Raw genomic sequence first — 23,648 nt, 5'->3', positions numbered from 1 at the left:
TACCAGACGATACTGTCACTTCGCGCATGCTCAGTTTCGCTATTTTGTAAGCAGACGATATTTTTTTCGTGGAAAAAATTTTTATTTTGATTGTTATCTCACATTTTATTTCTTGTTAAGAAAGTATTTAAATTAAAAAAATGTTTTCATAAATAAAGTAAAGCGTAAAAACATAAATAATAAAGTAATACAGTATATACTGTATAAATTGATTACAGATAGGTATGATTAGACGGCCGAATGGCCGAGCGGTCAAGGTGGCAGCCTACCGCTCTTTTTTTTTTTTTTTTTTTTTTAAACTCTTTCCGCCCTGTGGGCACTAAGAGTTAAAAAAAAGATAGGTATGATTTAAAAGCGGAATACAGTGGTGCCTCATATAACGTACTTAATCCGTTTCAGGTGCACGTCCGTTAAGTGAAAAGTCCGTTATACGAAACGCATTTTCCTATAGAAATACATGTTAAAACATCTAATTCGTTCCGCAGCATAAAATAATCGTACTGTATCATTAAAAAAATAAAAATGGAGCAGTCACCAATTATGCTGGGTAGTCAGATGTGAGGAGGAAGTGAAGGAATACTTTCTTCACACATTCATACAGAGACACACTTTTTACACATTGCAGCGGGTCTCTTTATTATAACAGTAAAAGTGCTCAGCAAGTAAACCACTATAATACAACACCTTAATTTTGCTGAGAATTAGATATTTTAATCACAAACGCTTTCAACCTGATTAACAGGCCATCTTCAGGTCTAAAAAACGATAATGGAACAGAAACGTTCCATGTATAGAATATAAAAAAATATAATTTTTTTTATTTATATTCTATACATGGAACGTTTCTGTTCCATTATCGTTTTTTAGACCTGAAGATGGCCTGTTAATCAGGTTGAAAGCGTTTGTGATTAAAATATCTAATTCTCAGCAAAATTAAGGTGTTGTATTATAGTGGTCTCTTTATTGTTTTTTAATCGGAGTCAGATTCAGGAGAGGCTACCGGGGCTTGCAAGGTCAACTCCTCTTATTCGATCCTTTGTTTTTTGGCAGCTGGCTTCTTGAAAAACATGTCCAAGGTGGTCTGTTTCTCTCTCTTCTTCAACACTTGTCTTTCAAAATACCTACATCTAGAAGTTATTCTGGAAAGCCAAGAAGGGGAAAACATCTAAAAATACTAGATTGTCAATGGCAACGGCAAAAGAGTGGCAAAATCATTCGCACTTGATCGCAGAAAGTCCGTTGATCGCCTCACGTAACGGCCAAACAGAAAGTCCGTTGTTCGCAGCGTCCGTTATTCGAGGCGTACGTTATACGAGGCACCACTGTATTTCATTTTCTATAAAAATATCATTTTTAAATTTATTATTTTATATATTCGAAACGGTTATATAGAATTATCAATGACAACGAATTTAAAGCTAGTTCACTGCACTATATTGCAGTGCCTCTAGCCAACTTGCCCCAACGTGCACTTTCATACTGACTGCAAACACGGGTCAGCTTTATTTCAAAACTAAACAATTTCAGTCTTTAAGGTTACTTCGAATACCATAATATCTTCATCTAAAAGGTAATGTAAGACTACACAATAATACCTATTTTGTAGAAACTTTGTAGCGGGCGTAAATTTAGATGAAGTATTGTTGAAACATGGAAAACTGTCTTACTTCCAAACAAAGAGAGCGATTCGGACGTTCTCTCGTCCTGTGACCCCTTTTGAGATTGACATTTAGTTCCCCAAATAATAGCTAGATGAAAGCACGTTAACCACGAATAAACAAACGTCCCCGTCTTACCTCATGGTCCCATCTTGCACCACCTTCCCCTACGCAAAAACGTTAATTTTATCTATAATATTAAAGAAAAATGCGTATAATATAATTTATATATATATGTATATATATACGTATATATAAATGTTAAATAGAATAAATAAAATAATAAAAATTCATTTAAATCCAAAAGTATTTGATAATACAAGTTTTGCATGTGGTTAATAGAATCTACAGTTTTCAATTGTATGTAATTTTCGATTGTTACCGACGTATTACGTAATAAAACTATTATATAAAGACATGGAGGAAGAAAAATACTAAAAATTGAATATTCAATTACCTGTGAGAAATTCAATTGAACAGAAGAAACACGGTATGTTCTTTACGGAATAAAGATATTACAAAAAACACTAATGATTTTTAGACTTTTTATATAAAAGTACTATACATTTGCTAAGATTAAATTAAAATTAAATTTAGAATTTATTAATAATAACGTAACTTTAAAACATTTTTTAAAAAATTGAGTACCAACAAATGTAATATTGCATAAAAAATCGTTTCGATGTAGCAATAATTTTCAATTTATTTTAATAAATTGTTAAAGTATTAAGATATTTTTATACTTAACAATATTAACTTTCGTTTTTTTTTAAAAGGTTATTGGAGAAAGTGTTACTTATTAAGAGTTTCTGCATCGTCCTCCTTAAATAATAAGAAAGTGTTCTTAACCCGTCTACCCTTATTGTTATTAATATAAAAGATTACCTTTTCCATTATTAACTACGTTACTAACAAAGAAAAATGCAAATTTTTCAATTATCTTACTAATGGAGATGATTTAAAACTATATTTTTATTCTTTCCCAATTTGAATATATTCATTAAGACCATTCATCGGGTGAATTATAAGGTTGTCTTTTAAAAAAAAATGCAGATTATATTTCTAGAATTTATCTGATTTTTATTTATTTTTTGATTCGGATTACTTGAAATCACCCTTTGGAATAAGAAAGAATAACCTGAAGGTCGTTTTGGATCAGTAACATTCTATGGATGAGACCTTGTAGAAAATCTCTGATCTGTATTTCCTATTGCGACAAGCTTTAATACTAGTCCTATAAATCAAATATTCTCATTCTTTTACGTTTTTTAATTGAGTACAAATTTTATGAAAGATTTTTGTGTCACTTGGTCAAATTCCTTGTAATTTCCTTAATAAACCAACCCTATATATACATATTTAACTCTTATTTATGGTTATATTAATATCATATCGAGTTAAATTAAAGTAAATATTGATTAAATAAACACTAAATATTCACACCAAGCTTAAAACGTATAAAAAAAATGTGTAAAATAAGTTAAATAAACACTACTATTATCACACTTTTAAATTGATTTATATTATTTGTATTATTACTTAATATACACACAGCTTTATCTTTTCTTTATTTATATATTTATCGCTTTTTAAAGACGATTCGGTTGCCCCATTTTTAAAATTTGTCAATCCTCCCTTATAACTAACAATTGCAACGCCTATTATACCTATAGGTGGCTTTGTGACGTCACACGTTGCATTTATATTTAAACGTCACGCATATCACGTGCTTGAAAGTAAGAAGTTTAATTTCTTCGAAGATGTTTTCTGTGATGCTAGCTCTAATACTTTTAAACAATTATGCATCAGCTCAAGACACTAGATGGAAGCCGGTGGTCAGAGTTTTATTTCCGGTAGGTGTTTTAATATTGAAATTATATAGTAAAAGCGTAATGATAAAAAATATATATATATGAAATTTACTTTAATTGATAATTTATATAATTTAAATACAATATAATATTCTTTATATCGAACTTCATTTTAATTTCAAATGATGTAAAGAAAGTTGAGTACCTTCCAGTGTTTGATGTCTGTTGAACACATAAAGAATTTTTATATAGAATTTTATATAAAATTTATAGAGATTTTAATATATCGATATATATTTCGTGTAAAGTAAGACGATACGTTAGAAAATTTAATTTTTTAATTATTAAACTAATATTTAGAATATTACACGAAACTTTAAGGATAATTGAAAATAAAGAAAAATCGATAAAAATCTGAAAATGAGGAAAAACAACTGAATTAAATAAATATCGAGAAAAACAGTATTGTTATTTACAACCTTGACTCGCGTATTGTTCTTAGACCAGTCGAGTGTCACCATTCTGTCTTGAATACAGGCTCTTCTTACGGGATCATCCGCTAAAAATTTGAATAATTTGAATAGTTAATAAAGTTAATAAACAAAAATAAGTCTAGTTCTGTTAATATTAATAATTTGCAATTAATTATAACGTAATTAATCTATCCTACCAATTTAAAAAAAAAATAATAACAAGATTTTAGGCGATAAAATTACGAAAAAAGAATAGGAATAAACTTGTATATATACAAAAACTGTCTTTAGTATCTAAAAATATAATAATTTATCTATCAAAGTATTAATATAAGTTAGTATTTCCTCTGTTTTTTTTTTGTGTGTGTGTGAATTACACAGCATTAAGTTATACAGTAGCTACGTCAATTGTTCTGTTTATACGAATTGTGTATAAAGTAGACCATAGCACTATTTTAAATACCTTTTTCTATTTATTATATTCACGTTATCTATTCGTTTAACCCCTTTTGAAGTTTGTATATACGTAGAAAACAATATGTAATTTACTTTTCCACTTAAGCACTTCTACATTAGACAGATGACAAACAGAATTCCTAAAACTCTACTCGTATAACCTCGAAATTGCGTCTTCAATTTTACGACTTTTCTCGTAAAGTCCTTAAAATAGAAGTTAAATAACTGCAATTTTTTTCGAAGATACTGACGCCCAAGATAAGCAAAAAAATTTTTTAAAGTTTACACATGTGACGGGCGTATCCGTTAATATAGCGATTGTTTGTCATGGTTGTGAGAACATGTCCTCGATACAAGAGTGTCACACTTTCTTTCATTTTCGTCGGACTTTTTCCATGACACGAACCATCACCATGTCGCAAGAATGTCTTTCTGTCAACAACTGTTATGGGCATCCGCCTACCGAGACTCGTTCGAGGGTATCTGCATTTTTCTTTCTCTATAAGACTTTGTTTTAAAATTTGATTCAATAAGTTCCTTCACGATAAATCACTCTTGCGTATAACATAAGTGAAATCACCTTTATAATACTGTATCATAAAATCGAAACTCCTTTATAGGTTATAGAGATTATTAAATTAAAGGTATTAAATAGGAAAACGAATATTTCGACAGAAAAAAAAAGGCATAAATAACACTAACAATTTCGATAATCATAAGTAATTCATAAAATAATGTATAAGTAGAAAGAAATTTATATGTAAAGAGAAAGAAAATAGTATATATTTAGACGATAAGAACGTAAGAATGTCGTTATATAAATATTTTTTTAATGGGCGAAGAATAAAATTCTATTTAAATAGAACTAACGGAGGTCAAACATTCAAGATTTTTCAATGGTATCCTACGTTACAATTCGTTATTCTTTATTACTAGAATTATCATAAAGATTTGGAGGATCTCCCTTCAAGATAAAGTCTGGATAATTATTTAATTTAAGAATAGTAATAGTTTTCCTACTAAAAAAAAAATAATAATATAATAATTTCTTATTATAAATTATAATCTTTCAGGAAGAAAAGTTATTAAAAAGAAGTTGTAAGTATTTTAAATAGTTTTATAGTTTATTAATTTACATTACTACAATACTTAAGAGTGTTATTGTTAGCTTCTCAATGTGATACTACTGTCAAGAATGTAGAGGGATGGATATATACTCCTAATTATCCGTCCGATTACGATAATTATCGGACGTGCATATACGTAATCGAGCGTGCATCTAGTGACGTATGTAAAGTCGAGATGACCGTTATCGATTTCGATCTACAAGACGATGACGGATGCTTCAAGGATTATTTGGAGATTCAAGATGGACGCCAAACTCAAAGATTATGCGGATCGTTAGCAACAGGAACCAAAAGTAATGTTTATTGAATATTTAAAATTCTGTAATATAAAACGTTTAATATAAAGCTTTCCCTACAGAAACTTTATTTTTCCCTCCTGGTGTCAGTACAATCACCTTGAGATTTCAAAGTGATTCAGATTTGACCTTCAAAGGATTCATGTTACATCTGAAACAAACGAAGGATTCGTGTTACGATGTACATAAACCTATTTATCCAAATCCTTCGGATGGGCATAAACCTTCTTATCCTAATCCTTCGGGTGGACATAGACCTACTTATCCCGACGGAGGACATAGACCAGGTCCTTCAGGTGGTGATAAACCTGATGGTAATTATTTATTTATGGAAATAAATCAACGTGGATTATTAATTAACAGATGATTTATTTTATTTTTTTAGGAAAACCGAGTTGTGACAAATTTATAGATACATTTAGCGGTCGAATTACTTCGCCAAATTTTCCCAGTGGATATCCACCCGGTCAAATTTGCAAATACATAATTCGACGTGTGAATTATAGAGTATGCAAAATACAATTAATATTTAAAACTTTTCATATTGAGCCGAGTGGCAGTGGATGTACAAAAGATTATCTGGAATTACCAGATAGAAGCAGATTATGCGGTCACTACGCTCCTAGAAGTAAATTTTTTTTTTTTTTTGAATTAATTAGCCAGATAAATAATAAATTTAACCTCCTCTAATTTAAATTTTCATTAACTTTTTAAAGAAATATTCGAATTTTCACCCGGAAATGATATTCTCGCATTGAAATTTATGAGCGATTATTACGGATCGGGACGTGGATTTGATATCGAAGTAACGCAAATTCCGGATTCCTGTATATATCCACCACATATTCCTGTTACACCTCGTCCAGGTAAAAATCATCTACACATAAATAACATTTTAAGTGTAAAGTTTTAATGCTATATTGTTTACAATTTAGGTCGCTGTGATCAAGAAGTTATCGGTTATAGTGGAAGATTTACTTCACCTAATTTCCCTGCTTACTACGGTGCTAATGAATATTGCATTTATACAATAAGACGACCAAATGTTGAAGTATGCGTTGTCGAACTTGAATTTAAAGTGTTCGATGTAGAATACGGCGGATCAGTTTGTTCTCGCGATTATTTAGAACTTCCTGATAAAACTCGATTATGCGGAAGAATTTCTGGAACAAGTAAGACCTAAATACTGTAAAATATATAGTCTATATCGTACTTGTGTACAGAGGAAACTCGATTATCCGAACTTGGTGTGACCATGGATCTTAGAAACTCTTTTGTATTCGTGTTTTTAATACATAGTTAAGCAATGTCCTTGTAAAGTTTTACGAACCATAAATACTAACTGTATTTGAAAGTAAATTAATTTATTCAAAATGTAACGTAATGTTTCGTATATGACCTAGTTTCGCGGCGCTACAATCAATAGATGTAGTATGTTAATTTCCAGTTACATAGAGATCTCTGCGTGTATTCTGTGATATATGTACAGTACAACGCTACACGTTTAAACCGTTCCGGATAATCGAGTTTCTATTGTATGTGTATACTTATATAAAACTCAATTTTTATATGATTAAATTGTATAATTTTTAATGAAGGGCAAATAAAATATGAAGGAGCAGAAAAGAGTCTAATACTAAGATTTTCCAGTAATGCTTATAGTTCTGGAAGGGGTTTTGATATTCGTGTGTTGCAGAAACCAAATTCGTGTCCCACTAGCCCAAAAGGTATGATTTGTCCAATTAATTGTCCTAACTGTTTATCACATTTTATAAAATTTGTTATCTGTTTGGATCTTTTTAGATTGTAGTTATGAAATTCGTGGCCCTTATGGAAGAATGACATCGCCCGGTTTTCCCAGAAGATATGGCCCTTCTCTTAGATGCAGATACACAATACACAGGCCAGATTATTCGACTTGCAAAGTTCAGCTGCTATTTCGTGTTTTTGACGTATCTTATAGCATCAACTGTGTTCAGGATTACTTAGAATTGCCCGATCGTTCTAGAGTATGCGGTTCATACATTCAGACAAGTAATTAGAATGAAATATTTTCTAAATAAATAAGCTAATTTTAGCAGTCAGTTATCACTTTATTATTTCATTAAAGACGAAGTGTAACTGATTGATAATGATTATTTCCAGAAACAATAGAATATCCCGACGAACACACTCAGACTCTTGTTATGTATTTCATCACTAATAGAGCTGGTAGTGGAAGAGGCTTTGACATAGATATCCGACAGTTAGCGAATTCTTGCAAGAAACCTCCTCATCCGTGTAAGTTGAGTAATGTTAAGTGTTATAAAATTAATATAATAAAATAATTCGCGCAATTTGTATTCAGCATCATGCGACCAAGCAATAAAATCCGAAACGGAGATAATTACTTCGCCGGGTTATCCAGCCGATTATCCGAGAAATGTTAAGTGTTCTTACAAGATTCATAGTTTTTCTCTAACAACGTGTAGAGTGCGCTTGGAATTTCTCGATTTCGATATAGAGCACAGTTCAAGCTGCGTGGCTGATTACTTAGAAATTACTTCAACTGGAGAGCGATTCTGTGGAGCCAAAAAACCGGCTACTAAAAGTAAAATTTCATTTTAAGGTTAAATTTACCTATGGTGACCACAATGGCGGCTCGTCTCTGATTCAAGCAAACAGAAGAAAGGAAACAGTGGGGACGAACGTTCTAACCTAACCTAACCTATTCTAATTACCATAATTAGTTGCCAACCAATTATGTATTAGAATAGGTTAGGTTAGGTTAGAACGTTCGTCCCCACTGTTTCCTTTCTTCTGTTTGCTTGAATCAGAGACGAGCCGCCATTTTGATCACCATAGGTAAATTTAACCCATTTTAATAAGTGGTATAGAAATTTCTGTTTTATTATTGCTTATTTTTGTTAATTATAATCTCGCAGCCGTTACATTTCCAACTGGTTCTGATACTCTTGAACTGGTTTTCAAGTCTGATGGTCAAACTACAAGATCTGGTTTTCAAATTAAAATGGTTCAACTAGCAAATTCTTGTTATAGACCCGTAGGTGAGTGAGAATTTGTTTAATTTATATCTATTTTAACTTTTCTAATTATATAATTATCGAATACAAAAATAACTTTCAGAGGATCCAAAAATTTGCGCTACTATAACAGAAAAAACTGGTACATTTACTAGCGATAATTATCCTCTACCGTATAACCCAGAAACAGATTGTTATTATCAAATCATTAAATATAACAGTGCAGTTTGCCAAGCTAATCTACACTTCTCAGACTTCGTTGTCGGTTCAGAAAACGATGCCACGTGTGTCGAAGACTACTTAGAAATCCAAGGAACACGCTATTGTGGTGTCAGGAGAGGAGAAAATGGTTAGTATTATTATCTCGTATTCTGCGTAAGAAACTTAATAATGCTCTTTCCTAATTATTCTTTTAGTTGTGGTTGGTTTTCCTTCGGACAAAAATGATATTTCTTTGAGATTCTCCACTGATGCATATAGAGAGAGATCAGGATTTCGTATTGAAGTTAGCCAGATTACAGAAGGATGCGAGAAAGCAGCAGATGACGGTACAGTTATTCTTTAATATAATAAATATTCAAAATTAAAAAGAAAATAAATTAAATATTTCCTTTTTTTAGAATGCGGTGGAACGTATACGAGCGAAACATTCCAAATTGTTAGCCCAGGTTACCAAAGTGGAACGTATAAAGCTAATTTGGATTGTAAATACTTAGTTAAGAAGTCTTCCTACGACGTCTGTGCTTTAGAAATTAAATATTATATATTCGACTTAGAAGAATCGGAAGATTGTAAGAAAGATTATTTTCAGATCGGTGATGTAAAATTATGTGGAAAATTAGCCTACGATTCGATTCGTAAGTGTATTAAATAGGCTTATAATTCAAAAAGAAATCGCCTAAAATAATATTTAATTATTACTATTATTATTTAGGTACTTACGAGTTTCTAGAAGACGAATTAACTTTGCAATTCCATTCGGATAGCCATCGAAATAGTGCTGGGTTTTTCCTGTCTGGTACACAAATAAAATGTTAAAAGACGAATTTGTCTTTGTAAATATAAAATGCTAACAATTATGTATGCCACCGTGTGCTAATCAATTTTTATAAATAAATTTTGAATATAAAACATAATTAAATCGATATATATATATTCCTTTTGGTTAATGCTACCTATGGTTCCAAAATGGCGGCTCGTCTCTGATTCCAGCAAACAGAAGAAAGGAAACAGTGTGGACGCACGTTCTAACTTAACCTAACCTATTCTAATAAATTACCATAATTATTACCAACCAAATTATTAGAATAGGTTAGATTAGGTTAGGTTAGAACGTGCATCCCCACTGTTTTCTTTCTTCTGTTTGCTGGAATCAGAGACGAGCCGCCATTTTGGAACCATAGGTAACATTAATCTTTCTTTTAATATGTCAATAGGTAACATTTTTATGCAGCAATTGATTTTTATACTCGTTTATCATGTATAAAATGTGATGTTTATATTTCATTTTATAATGTTAATATTATACTGTATATTAAAATTGAAAATGTTCTTTGTTACAATAAACTAAAATAATTCCAGTTTCTTTTATACTTTGAAATAATTCAAATTTTGTTTATTACTGTTATAAAAGTTATAACTTTAGGATTATGTTTTGATTGCGATGTTATTATTATTGTCTTTTATGGTCAATTGTATGGACAATTTTTCTTTTTGATGTCAGAGAAAATCTTCTTAGCATTTCTTGTATGAATAACAAGAGGGATGGAGTTAAATGAACTGAAGTAATAAGGCATCGCAATATGGGCGATCTATTGAGCAGTGGCGTAGCTACGGTTCTCCGGGCCCGCTGCGGAACCAGATTTGTGGGCCTCCGAAAAAATTTTTTCGGTCTTTTTCTTGTGATTTTGGGGCCCCATGGGCTCTATCGCTTTCCAGGGGTCCGGTGCGGACCGCACCTACCCCACCCCCCTAGCTACGTCACTGCTATTGAGGAACTACTGAGATGAGAATGTTCAGTAAAGTTATACCACTCGGCCAACCGTGTCGTGTTCTGTTTCTATTGTTTCTCATACACAGCACAGTGCAACTTAACGATCATTTGGCATCCTTTCATCTTTATTCTAGTTGATCAACTAGAATAAAGATGAAAGGATGCCAAGTGATCGTTAAATTGCACTGTATTGTGTACGAGAAAAAAAATAGAATTCGTTATAGTTATATGTATTATGTTGAATGGTTATTATGCAACTATGTTCTATCTTTTCAAGATTCAAGTGCACGTATTAAGGAAACTATTTAGGATACCTAGTCTCGATTTATTTCTACAGTGTTACTTGGTTTAGTATATGATAGAGTTCGTAACATTGATAATAAATAAGTTTTGTAACATGTGATATCTAGAACACGTCTTTCTTGTCTTTCAAAAGTTTTGAAAAGAAATTCCTTCTCGATGAAACTGATAAATTTGTTTTGAAAATCCCTGACTAAAAACTAACTTTCTTCATGACGGCCTTCAATAGTTATGTTTCAGTGTTTTTAAAAAACATTAAATTAACAAAGTTCTTTGCGTATGAGTAGAAGACACAAAAAGAGTTCACTTTTGAATCAGACTTGGAATTGAAGAGACGACTTCGTTTGCTCTCGTAGCAAGTATTCTTTAAGTATGATCTTTGAATATAACCTTTGTTTATTCCTGTATACAGACACAATACAGATATACAGATTTATTTTTAGATTTTATATCATTTTTAATAATTTTTATCTGTGTATATACGGTATTAAAGGCAAAGTGTACCGTCACCACTACACACAAATAACGTAGACCTTGTAGACCGAAAAATTGTAGACCTGAAAATTCCCCCACTGTTTTCCGTTCGTCTGTCTGTCCGTCTGTCTTCCTTAATCTTGATAACGAAATTACACAGACAAAAGATGAGACGAGATATGGAAACATTAGGGGCAGGAGACCCCGATTAACTATATAGGGGAAGGTGGTGCAAGATGGAGCCATGGGGTAAGACGGGGACGTCTGTTTATTCGTGGTTAACGTGTTTTCACTAGTTGTTATTTAAGGAACTAAATGTCAACCTCAAAAGGGATCACGGGACGAGAGAACGTCCGAATCGCTCTCTTTGTTTGGAAGTAGGACAGTTTTCCATGTTTCAGCAATACTTCATCTAATTTTACGCCCGCTACAAAGTTTCTACAAAATAAGTATTATTGTGAAGTTTTACATTACCTTTTAAATGAAGATATTATGGTATTCGAAGTAACCTTAAAGACTGAAATTGTTTAGTTTGAAATAAAGTTGACCCGTGTTTGCAGTCAGTATGAAAGTGCACGTTGGGGCAAGTTGGGTAGAGGCACTGCAATATAGTGCAGTGAACTAGCTTTAAATTCGTTGCCATTGATAATTCTATATCACCTTTTCGAATATATAAAATAATAAATTTAAAAATGATCTTTTTATAGAAAATAAAATATTCCACTTTTAAATCATATCTAACTGTAATAAATTTATACAGTATATGCTGTATTACTTTATTATTTATGTTTTTACGTTTTATTTTATTTATGAAAACATTTTTTTAATTTAAATACTTTCTTAACAAGAAATAAAATGTGAAATAACAATCAAAATAAAAACTTTTTTCCACGAAAAAAATATCGTCTGCTTACAAAATAGAGAAACTGAGCATGCGCGAAGTACAGTATCGTCTGGTAAAGTAAATACGAGTAAGTTCAAACTTATTTATTTATTTATTCGGAAAATAATAATAAATGTAGCCGTTGTGATAAATGGGCACACTGTTCTTGTGCCAATATTGAAGAAAACGAGTTTAACCATTTTAATTTGTCTTTCTTCTATATAAAAATAATATCCCCATCTTATCCCATGGGTGGGGCAAGATGGCGCATTTACATATATTAAATTTTCTTGTTTTTAGAAAGTTTATCAAAAATTAAATTTTGTATTATATATTACCAAATGTTATAGTTGCCGAGAACAAAAAAAAATATTGTTCTCATTAAAGTGGCTGACTTTTAAAACCTTGACGTCCTCATTCTGCCCCACCTGCCTACAAACTTTCGATGAAAATTGGGAGTCATGTTTCAATTTAAATATTTTCCTCCGAGAGGTATTAGACGGATGACCAGTACGACTCTATTGTTAAAGGAAAAGTATGATGTACAGGGGCAAGCCACTACTAATTTGAGTTGGAGAGCATATATTTTATAAATTAAATTAATAAAAATTAGATAAAAAATTTGTAGCCCAGCATTGTGACGATGTCACAATTAATAATTGCTCGTTTGATTGCTAATAATGTGAAATTGGCTATAATCATAAGCAAACAGAAGATATGTTTGGTTCATCTCGTTCTAAAGCTTTTACTAAATCAGCGATTCCAAATCCTTTTTAATTTGTGTACCTTTTGGCAGCTCATTTTCTCTAAGTTTTATTTCGTGTGGTGTTCGACATGGCGGAAAGTCGACAAGAGGTGATATTAATTCTATCATTGCTCTCGAGTATCGATTCAGAATCGTATGACGACGATGATTCGACAAGTTCGCCAAAAGATGAAAATGAACTTGTAGAATTTTTTTAACAAGTATCGGAGAAAAATTTATCTTCGTTTAGTTTATACTGTGAAAATAATTTCGTAGCATTTGCTGGCCATTTTCCATGCTGTCTTGCCTGATCTGAAATTTGGGACGGCACGGCTTTTTAATCTTGGTCGCTTTGTGTGGCGGAAACGAAATGTATTTTTTTTAAATTTTTAAAATTACGGCCACATTCGTCACACGACACGATGTGTCCGCTACGCTGTAAGTCAATAGAAGCGCTGTAACCGCCTTGTCACCGTGGTTTGTTCGGTAAGTACCGCGGGACAACCGGTGACGTTATAACAGTGATTTTTAAATGCGGTTGGTTATTTAGATCACATTTTCTAAACGCCTCGGTAACTACCGACAATTACTAGTAATACCGGTTACAATTTCCAAAGAAGAAACAAGATGGCTGCGGAACATGTGTCGGGCTATCAACAGAGTAATAAAACAGATATTTGATAAAACAACGAGATCTGGCTATTGTTAGATATATAGCAAGAAAAAGTATATGACTTACGCAAAGCCAAACAAAAATAAAGAATTTGACTGCAAGTGAAATATAACTGTTCTATAACTTTGCTGCATATAGTCCTAACAGTAACACATCTTCATTACCAACTTCCATTTTGTTTGTTGGTGTTGTGACGTAGTTATCGCGTGCAATAGCTGGGTTATTATAAAACTTTTTATAATATAAAAACTTTTTAGAAATAAAATCTTACAACAGATGGCACCGCACACAATTTTTAACTCTTGCCGAGAAAGTTACACAACTCCTTGCTTGAGTTTTTTAATTAAAACTGTTTTGAAAGTACACAAAAATTCTGTTAGGTAATTTTTTCATCTAAACTCTAAAAGCACATTCCGACGATATTCCAAATAACCGCAAACGTACAACACCCCGAATGCAAATCGGACGATAAGGTTGAACCCCTATAAATGTTCACTCCAGCAAAAACAATATGTCAGAAGTGGGGTTCGAACCCACGCCCTCATACGAGGACCAGATCTTAAGTCTGGCGCCTTAGACCACTCGGCCATTCTGACACGATGTAACAATATCCCAATTGCCTTATTATCAAATCGAAAAGCGATCGTTGTTATCAATCCTGTCTACGAGTTTCAATTCAAATACTTCCCTTGAAAGCAATTAGATGGATGACCGGCATGATTGTTTCTACAGGTAAAGTATGATTTACAGGGGCAAAACATTACCGATTACACGTATCGGATTAAATCGTTTAGGTTTGCATCTCTTTCCCTTTTGTATTTTAGACAATAACCCCTCGTGTAAAACCCCTCGACCAATAATTGTATTTTAGAGCTAAACCGAAAGATTATATTTATCAAAACATACATTTACCATCTTTTTCAGCCATTTTTATTTATAGAAAAATAGAAATCATAAAATCTACATTATGCATTACAGATGACTTTTTCTTGCATTTTCTTTTATTTTATTCCACATACAGGGGGATGAGTGCATACCACATCCATTGCTTCTTCAATTTTACTAAGGGGCACTCCTTCATTACAGATATTTGCCAGTTTGTAGAGATGACGTAAAAGGTATTCATTCTATATAAAATAAATATTTATCAAAATTATATCTTTTACATAGGAAACGACAAATAATATTCCATATTAAATTTACATTTTAATGGTAATTAGTTTTGCCTTTTTATTTTGTTTATAAAAGATTATTTACAATAAAATATGTGGGTAATCAGACACAAAGTTGTGTAGAAAGAACTAGATAATTATTTCTCAAAGTAATATAGAAAATAAATATTGAAAACATATATTTATGGCTCCTCATTCAAGTATTGAATATGCTCTTTATGATAAACCTAATAACAAATGTTTCATGATACTAAAATAAAAAAGCTGGCAATTAAGTGCATCATCCTGAGAAAGCCCCGTCACTAGTTCACTTTTGTATCTGCCGATGAACTTGATTGCCCAAATTGCCTCAAAAAACTGTTATTTTTTAATGTAAATGAGCTCTAACAAGGCAATTTTCTGTTATTAATTTAAGAAACTGGAGTTATATTCATTATTTTATTTCTTTTTTAATATGCAGAACCATGGTGCATGTTATTTGTGGATGATATAGTCCTAGCTAGAGAAGATAAAAAAGCCTTTAGAGGAATTATAAAATGTTAGAGATAGATTAGAGAGGATTAAAGATTAGCAGAGTAAAAAACAGCATTCATAAACTTTATAAGGGGAGAGAGAGTACAAATTAGTTATTAGAAATAGGGAAATAAAAGAAGTAGAGAAATTTCTAAACACACAGATATAACAAACAGAATAGGTATAGGCAGGGTTGATTTTGGACTGTTAGTCACCAGCAGGCTACAGATATTTGGCTGCCCTATCAATGCTGATTGCAAGTAAATTCATAACCTAACCCAGCAGTTCCAAACCTTTTATCATTAGCGTACCCCATTACATGTCATTTCTCTAGATTGTACCCCTCATTTAAGAAATTTAGTGAGTAACCATATTGTTAATTTTACATGTTGTCACTTTAAATTAAAGAAAAAAAAGCTAATTTATAATGTTGATAAAGAGAATATATTTACGTTCATACATGTAAAAATAAATACATTTACAATAGAAATATTAAAAAATATATAAAAATTATAATAAAAATAAAATTGCACGAAAAAACTAACTCAAAAGTATTTAATTTTGTATTAAAGGTGAGCCTTGTTCTTGTTTTTTCTCGCATTATTTTTTATGTCAGGTTCAACTGATGCGAGGTATAATCTCAAATCTGGAGCTGCCTTCAGCTTATTGTGATACTTATTTTTAATATATAGATAGGAAGAAAAAGCTCTTTCCACAAGCACAGTGCTTGTAAATGGCAAATTGAAGTGCTTTATCAGAAAGTAGCTCAAATTCTTTGTTAATGTCTGCCCAGAAGTTAAAAAGACATTTTGATTTAAATTGGAATTTTAATGCCAATTTAAATGCCAATGCCAATGCCAATTTCAATTTTAAAAAATTGAATCGGTTGAAATTTCAATCAAATTCTCTTTTTCCTTACTTGACAATTTAGCTAGCTGAAAGTATTCCTCTTCAAATGGATTTAGAATCCAATAGTTTGTGTTGTCAAGTTTTGGAAAGTATTTCTGGAAATCTGATTTTAATCCTTGTAAATGTTCAATTATTTGTTGATTTAATTCCGGAGAAATCGTAATTTGTTTTCAGATAAGAAACTGTGCAATGTTTCAAATACTTCAGGTTGACTAGTTTTAATACATGACTTTCAAAAATAAAATTCTTTAATTATAGATTCAATTTTGTCAGATACACTAAATATCATTGTTTATCTTGAAGTGCCAAATTTAACTTATGTATATGCAAAAAAAATATCTGATAAATATGTGAGAGCCTGAAGCCATTTATCATCATGAAACTTGGATGAGAGCTTGAAAGAATTGTTTTCAAAAAAAACTTGTACCTCATGCTAAGCTCAAATAGTCTGGTAAGAACTTTACCACGAGATAGTCATATCACTTCTGTATGAAGGAGCAATGTAGAATGAAGACTCATCATGTCATCACATAGAGCTTTGAAAATTCTTGAGTTTGTGGGCCTCGATTTTATAAAATTAATCACTTGGACAGCTTCATCAAGAACAAGTTTCAATTCGTGAGGAAGGCTTTTAGAAGCTAAATTTTGTCTACGGATGCAGCAATGGCTCCAATTTATGTCCGGGGCTACTTTCATTACACGACTACGAAGACCGGAGTAAATACCTGACATAGTCTTGGCACCATCGGTACTGTACATAATCCATAGCAGTTAGACCAATCAATCCCCTTTTCTTTGACGTAAAATCACTAGCATTAAAAATATCCTCATCTCTTGTGCGTTCTGACAAAAAATGACAGACTGACTGCACAATGTTTATTGATCTGTTGCATTGTACAATTCACAGCATAAGTTTTTATTTCTATTTTTGCATTTTGAAATGTATAATAAAGTCTATGATTGTTGCAAGGAACATTTTTTACCTAGTAATTTTTTAATACTATTAATTTGTGATACATAATATATTATTTTTTCTACCATAATAACTAACTTTTTTCTGTACCCCTAAACAACTTATCACGTACCCCCAGGAGTACGCTGGGGGTACGTGATAAGTTGGGAATTGGGAATTGCTGACCTAACCCAACCAATGAAATCCTACAATGAAATCATATAGTTGACAGGGGTAAAAAGATTCTATTAAAATATTTGACATAAGTTATATTTATTTTCGTTTTATTCAAATCAAGACACCTGTAGATAAAGGGTACCTTTGTTCAAAATTACATTTTAGCACTGCCATAAAATAGAATTTACAAATTAAAATGAAATTAATTTAAAGAAATTATTCTTATTTAGTATATAAATACAATATACTATGAACGCGTGTACAAAAATTAATTTAAATATGAATGAATTTTTCTCCGATTCAATGGATAAATACTTCATCACCTGTTGCTTTCACTTTTAAGTTTTCTGATGCAAAACATTTAACATGCTTCAGCATTACTTATATGCATTAACTGCACAGCTATACTAACTTTAAATCATCAGTTATCATGCAAACATCAATCTGTTTCATCATCAACCATTAGATTGAAATATTAAATTATATTTGAATTTTATATTTTAAAGTGCACTATCGGTCACCCTAATAATTTGGCCGCCTACGTGCATGCACACACTGCACACCTATAAGAACCAGTTCTGGGTATAGGATGTCAAATGTGATAAACTACCATACTTTGAAAGTTAAAAAACATATAGCTAGGCATTCCATAATTATCTAAAAAAGAAATTGCAAAAATCAAAGATCATAATCATATAATTAATGAATATCTTACCTTATTAATATTAAAGCATTGTTTTCTAAAATATTTAATTGCTTCGTTATAACAGTTATGTTTGATTCCATTTGGTCTCAAATGCATTCGATTGTACGTGTCCTCATCACCAAAAGAAAGATACCAGACAATTTCTTTCACCACGTTGTCGGCAAATCTTCGATTCTACGGAAGATATCATATTTTATAATTTTCATCTTATGACAAATAAATATGTTTGTTTAATTACATAAAAAGTTATGCCCAAAATGAAATGTTTAACTGTAATTAACAAAAAACATTAAGTATTTACTTTAAGTAATTTGTAAAGCTGTTTCTTCAGTTCATGTTTTTCTCTTATTGAATTTGTTCTTTCTATTTTCCTTTTTAGAATTTCCACTGGAACTTCATTGCTTGGAACTGCATCAAACTAAACGTAAAAAAATTTCTGAGAATTTAAAATCAAAAGCTGATTATTATTACATAAAACAAATTTTCTTCTCCATTCTTTGCTAAAGCCAGCCAACCTTACTGTGGATCTAGTTGAGTTATAAGCAAATGAAGTTTACATCATATATATGATGTAAACTTGATTTGCTTTTGACTCAAGAATACTGAATTATTATATTAATATCAACTGTTTTTTGAAGATTTAAAATCAAATCTAATTGGGATTCATACTGTTTGATATGACTAACACAATCAGAAATTTTCGTTCTCACTTAAAACGTGCGTATCTGATGTCGTCAAAAACATTTGCACGTATTTTGAAAAATTGCCGAATTATAGGTTTTAGAATTTTTAATTCAAGTATACCCAGTTTTGAATGGTCGTATTATATTTCATTCACACTTCTTATTGTTAGATTTATTAGTTTATTGTAAGACAGGCTGTTCGATCTTGTAAATAAATCAAAAGAAAATTATTATAAGAAAAAAATTTTTTATTTTTGCATAAATTATTTCTTTTTATCAGTTATAAAATGAAATTATATTTAAAATATATTAAATCCAAATTAATACATTTGTATAATTTATAAAGGAATACTTACAGGAATTTTTGGATATGTAATTGGTTTAGCTTGCTTTCTACCTTGGAATTCACTAACAGGCATCTTTGAAATTGTCTAAAATATATAAAACTATTCAATTAATAATAACTTTTTAGTACTATATAAAACTAGATCATTATTAAATTAATTTTCTTTTTTTAAATAAGCTGTATCTTATAACAATATGAATAAAGTTTTCTTCATTCAATACAGCCAAAATTATTAATAATAAAAAACAAAAACCAAGTATTTATATGTTAAAAATTAGTAAAGATTCTGTGAATTAAAATGAAAAATGAATTATTTAGAATATTTCTCATCGATGCACTTCAAAACCATTAAAATTAGACTTTCTGACTATCAAAACAATGTTACTATTGAAAGAACAGATACAGTGGAACCTCGGTTAATGAGCATAATTCGTTCCAGAGTTGTACTCTTAATGCGAAACACTCGTTAAGTGAAACAATTTTTACCATAGAAATTCATGTAAAATACGATAATGCGTTCTACGCCAAAAAAAATATTTAAGTGCTTTATGTATAATGTTTATTCAAACAAATTTATACAATAAACATTGTTAAGGAGCGTGAATCATCATCTTTTCTTCTAGTGTGAAATGAACCAATCTAGAATGAGAATTCAACTTGCAGAAGACAAAAAAAATCACATCTGTGAATTTTTTTGTAATGAACACAAAAAAAATCAAGTTTGGAAAAATAGGTGATCACAAGCGACACTAAGATGCTAGCAGAACGAATGCTAAACACAGACTGATGGAGCATATGCACAATTTGGGACTTCCCCTCTCCTCGTCACTCGTAATGCAAAACATCACTCGTTAAGCGAGGCAAATTTTTACAATTTGTTTTGCTCATTATGCAAAATCCTCATTGTGAGAGGTGCTCGTTAAGCGAGGTTCCAGTGTACATAACCATCTACATTTGCTAGTTTTAACCAATCTTATAAACTGGAATAACATTAAAATAAACACAGAAACTTCTCTCACTTCAGCACCTTCTCTCATTTCACATCCTGATATATAAAAGATACATAGACGACATTCTTATCATATGGAGGATAGCCCCTGACATGGCATCCTTCGTGCAAACTATCAACAACAGTCCCTTCACTCTGACAGTTGAAATGGAGCAAGCTAGCGCAGAAGAGGTCCATTTTCTCGACATTGGAATAAAAATAGTAGGACACAGCATCCACACATCCGTTTACCACAAACCCTCTGCCACCCCCATATACATACCAGCAGATTCTTGCGACCCATTGTCATACAAGGTGGCCACCTTTAATGCTCTAGTTAGAAGGGCGTTCTTACACTCATCAACTAAACAATCCCTGGCAACCGAATTAGCCCACATTAAAAAAGTAGCAACTGAGCATGGATTCCCGACCATGACAATCCACTTGGTTGAACGGTACCAACGCCTGAAACATGCCTCTGCTGCAAATATTAATGCCGACTCACAGCCTGACGGTTCTACACGAGTCCTGTCACATTCAACCCATACCTCAAAACAATACATAAGAAGATAGCCAGTGAACACGAGATATAGATTGCATATAGAAGATGTCCTATGATTTTCGTATCCAACGGAATGAAAAAGACCTCCTCCTCCGATTGCTCCAGACTCCCCGGAGTCTATACTAGCCCAATCAAAGGCAATAGATGGAACGAAGACTTATTGTACATTGGTTTGACCAAGCATTCCTTAAATACTCGTTTACGGGAACACCAAGTGGATATCCGACACGGGAGACTAACCACAGCCCTTGCCATGTATGCATCAGATCCCGAGATTAAGGCACGATTTGAGGAAGCCACTGTTATCATTAACACACCCCACCAGGAATATCTCAGGTGGCTAGAGGCCACGGCCATCTACAAAGCAGGCCAAGTAACCACGTACATCAACCGGAAGGAGGAGCTGACTCTATCTCTGGCCTGGCAATCTCTGTTGGATGCCAACCCGCAACTACTTCCTCCAACGCACAACCAAGCATGTCAGGAAGGACCCACTTCGTCGAAATGACACCTGATTCCACCAAACAGCATACACTCCGTCCAGAAAATTCCTTAACCAGTTGACGTTTTCGAGCAAAGCAACTGCTTTTGAAAATGTTTGTCAACCGTGATATACTACATATATGCGTCATGCACCAGTTACAAGTTTGTGTAGAACAGCAGTTTTTTTGACCAGGGACCACTTTGATTTCATTGTTGTTAGCAGGGACCACAAGGTTTAAGAAAAATAAATTGTGCCAATCTAAATATAAACTTTAATCAAAACTTTTAACATAAGTAATCGTTAAACTCAAGAGTAACATGCTTTAACAGTACTATTATAATATAAAACATAACATTTTTAGTAAAAATTAAATTCAGTTTGTATCAATCTGGGACAGCGCCAGATTAAGCCTCTAGCGGGCCCTAGACAAAATTTAAATTGGGGCCCCATTTAAATAAGTTGCTTCTAAACAAATCTTATATAATGTGACATTAGCGTAGCTAGCATGGGTGACACCCAGTGCGGATATTGTGGTGTCACCCCAAGTCACACCGTAGTGTCACCCTTTTTAACTCTTTTATAAAACACTATTGAATTGTAATATCTTCGCACTCGAGCAACTTGAACGCTATATCGAATATGCGATGTCGCGACGTATAAGTTTAGATTTAGAAAATAAATCATAACCATACATCAGTACTACCACGAGAGGCGGTCCTAGGAATATTTTTAGATGGTGCGAGAGATCCCGTGGCGTACATTATTTCTGACGCACGGGTGGCTGTTGACCTTTATTTTTTTTTTAGGTAATGGCTAGTCGAGCGGAGCTTAGTAGGAATTGTTAAATACAGCCTTTTCTGTCCTATCGAATTTCTTAAAAAATTTTTAACTCGTTTTGAAACAGAGAAATATTCTGCACTGAAGCTGGGCCCCTCCGAATTACGGGCCCTAGACATTTATCTACTTTGCCTATTCGATAATCCGGCCCTGATCTGGGAATAATTTAAAATGAATAAAAGTTTTAAATCTTTCGCGGATCATATTTTAGCTCTTGGAAACCATTGGTGGTCCGCGGTCTACTGGTTGGAAACCGCTGGTGTAGAACATTAAAATAATTAACAATACTGCAACATTATATGTACAATGGCTAAACTCTGCAAAATTTGTAAGCATAAATTAATCAAGTATCTCAAAAGCTGCTAAAACATTGCTATATATATAGTAATGTTTTAACATCTTATATATATATATATATATATGTAATTATGAATGTGATTTATTATAATAGATCATTTCTCTAAAAAGATAATTATATTACTTACAAGATCTCCAAACTGTTGTACATGACTCGTATTTGTTTCTTCTTTGACAATTCTAAACTGTTTCTCTAAAGATTCTTTTAAAAGAACTTCCTGAAAATATAAACAATATCTAGTGGTAAGTCTGTTGTAAAAAGCACTTGTATAAACTCTTATGTAATAATTTCATACAATCTTCTGTAAAAACGACAATTTTAGTCAATAATATGTTTTTTTATATATGGTATTTATATTATATAAATATTATAATTTTGTAACAATTTTGAAATTAGAAAAACTTGTATTTCAGAACTGCAATATATTGCTGTTTTGACATTATTGTGTGAGACCAAATATCAATCCATACACTTGCTTTGTTAAAATAAAGAGATTTTGACAATGTATTGTCAAATGAATTAATATTCCTTATTACAGAAATAATTTACAAAATTAGGGAAACTAAGTACAATTTTTTTGCATTTTTCTATGTAATAAGAAGTCAAATTTATGAAATAATTATATTAAAGCCTTATAATTTTAAATACTATAAACAAACATATTGTAACATGTATTATATATCATAGACTGTTTTACTTTACATTTTCAAGTATGGGCTATTAAAATATTAATTATTATTTTTCTTTTGATATAAAATTTTTATTATTGTTTAAAATTAAAACAATTTATGAATGACTACTTAATATATGCAGTATAAAATTTTTTTCATCATTGAAGACTTGAAATTTTTGAAGTGGAGTGTTAGCAAAGCCTCTTCTATGTGGCTTACAGAATTGCCTTCATTCTCAAAATATGATCGATTCATTCTGATAAAACTTTGTCATTTTCCATTAAATGCAACGAGGAGTCAAAAAAGTAATAAAAATGGGATTCATGAAAGTAATATCATGCAAATCATGCAAATTTTGTCATGTGATGTCCCAAGGTT

At 31.7% G+C, this 23,648-nt stretch overlaps 2 protein-coding genes and 1 non-coding gene across 4 annotated transcripts in view; 1 reads left to right on the top strand and 2 right to left on the bottom strand.

Annotated features, from left to right (window-relative positions):
- The first annotated feature begins 3,394 nt into the window (after nt 1-3,394).
- LOC136987140 (cubilin-like) lies at nt 3,395-10,424 on the top strand. 2 transcript variants are annotated; one of them, XM_067284815.1, is made up of 16 exons: nt 3,395-3,511; nt 5,472-5,496; nt 5,567-5,818; nt 5,884-6,135; nt 6,207-6,449; nt 6,538-6,687; nt 6,757-6,993; nt 7,420-7,548; nt 7,625-7,855; nt 7,967-8,101; nt 8,169-8,411; nt 8,746-8,868; nt 8,948-9,193; nt 9,261-9,392; nt 9,465-9,701; nt 9,779-10,424. In XM_067284815.1, exons 1-16 carry the CDS (start codon nt 3,419-3,421, stop codon nt 9,880-9,882), a joined length of 2,832 nt encoding a protein of 943 aa, XP_067140916.1. In that variant the 5' UTR covers nt 3,395-3,418; the 3' UTR covers nt 9,883-10,424. The 2 variants fall into 2 exon arrangements, with proteins under 2 accessions (XP_067140916.1, XP_067140915.1); XM_067284814.1 differs by having other exon boundaries at nt 5,872-6,135.
- A 4,000-nt stretch (nt 10,425-14,424) lies between these two features.
- TRNAL-UAA (transfer RNA leucine (anticodon UAA)) lies at nt 14,425-14,508 on the bottom strand. The gene has a single exon. It is a non-coding gene; the product is annotated as a tRNA-Leu (tRNA).
- A 311-nt stretch (nt 14,509-14,819) lies between these two features.
- The window catches only part of LOC136987175 (legumain-like), a 30,696-nt gene continuing 21,867 nt past the window's right edge, over nt 14,820-23,648 (bottom strand). Inside the window, exons 9-13 of the mRNA XM_067284864.1 lie at nt 22,727-22,816; nt 19,381-19,455; nt 18,643-18,759; nt 18,351-18,515; nt 14,820-15,039 (exon numbers count right to left, since the gene is read on the bottom strand). Coding sequence (XP_067140965.1) covers nt 14,914-15,039; nt 18,351-18,515; nt 18,643-18,759; nt 19,381-19,455; nt 22,727-22,816 — 573 coding nt within the window. The 3' untranslated portion in view covers nt 14,820-14,913. The remainder of the gene's footprint in view (nt 15,040-18,350; nt 18,516-18,642; nt 18,760-19,380; nt 19,456-22,726; nt 22,817-23,648) is intronic.

Source organism: Centruroides vittatus, unplaced genomic scaffold (assembly GCF_030686945.1).
Source record: "Centruroides vittatus isolate TY-2023 unplaced genomic scaffold, ASM3068694v2 scaffold_1478, whole genome shotgun sequence".
NCBI lineage: Eukaryota > Metazoa > Arthropoda > Arachnida > Scorpiones > Buthidae > Centruroides > Centruroides vittatus.
This window is presented reverse-complemented; position numbering and strand designations above follow the sequence as displayed.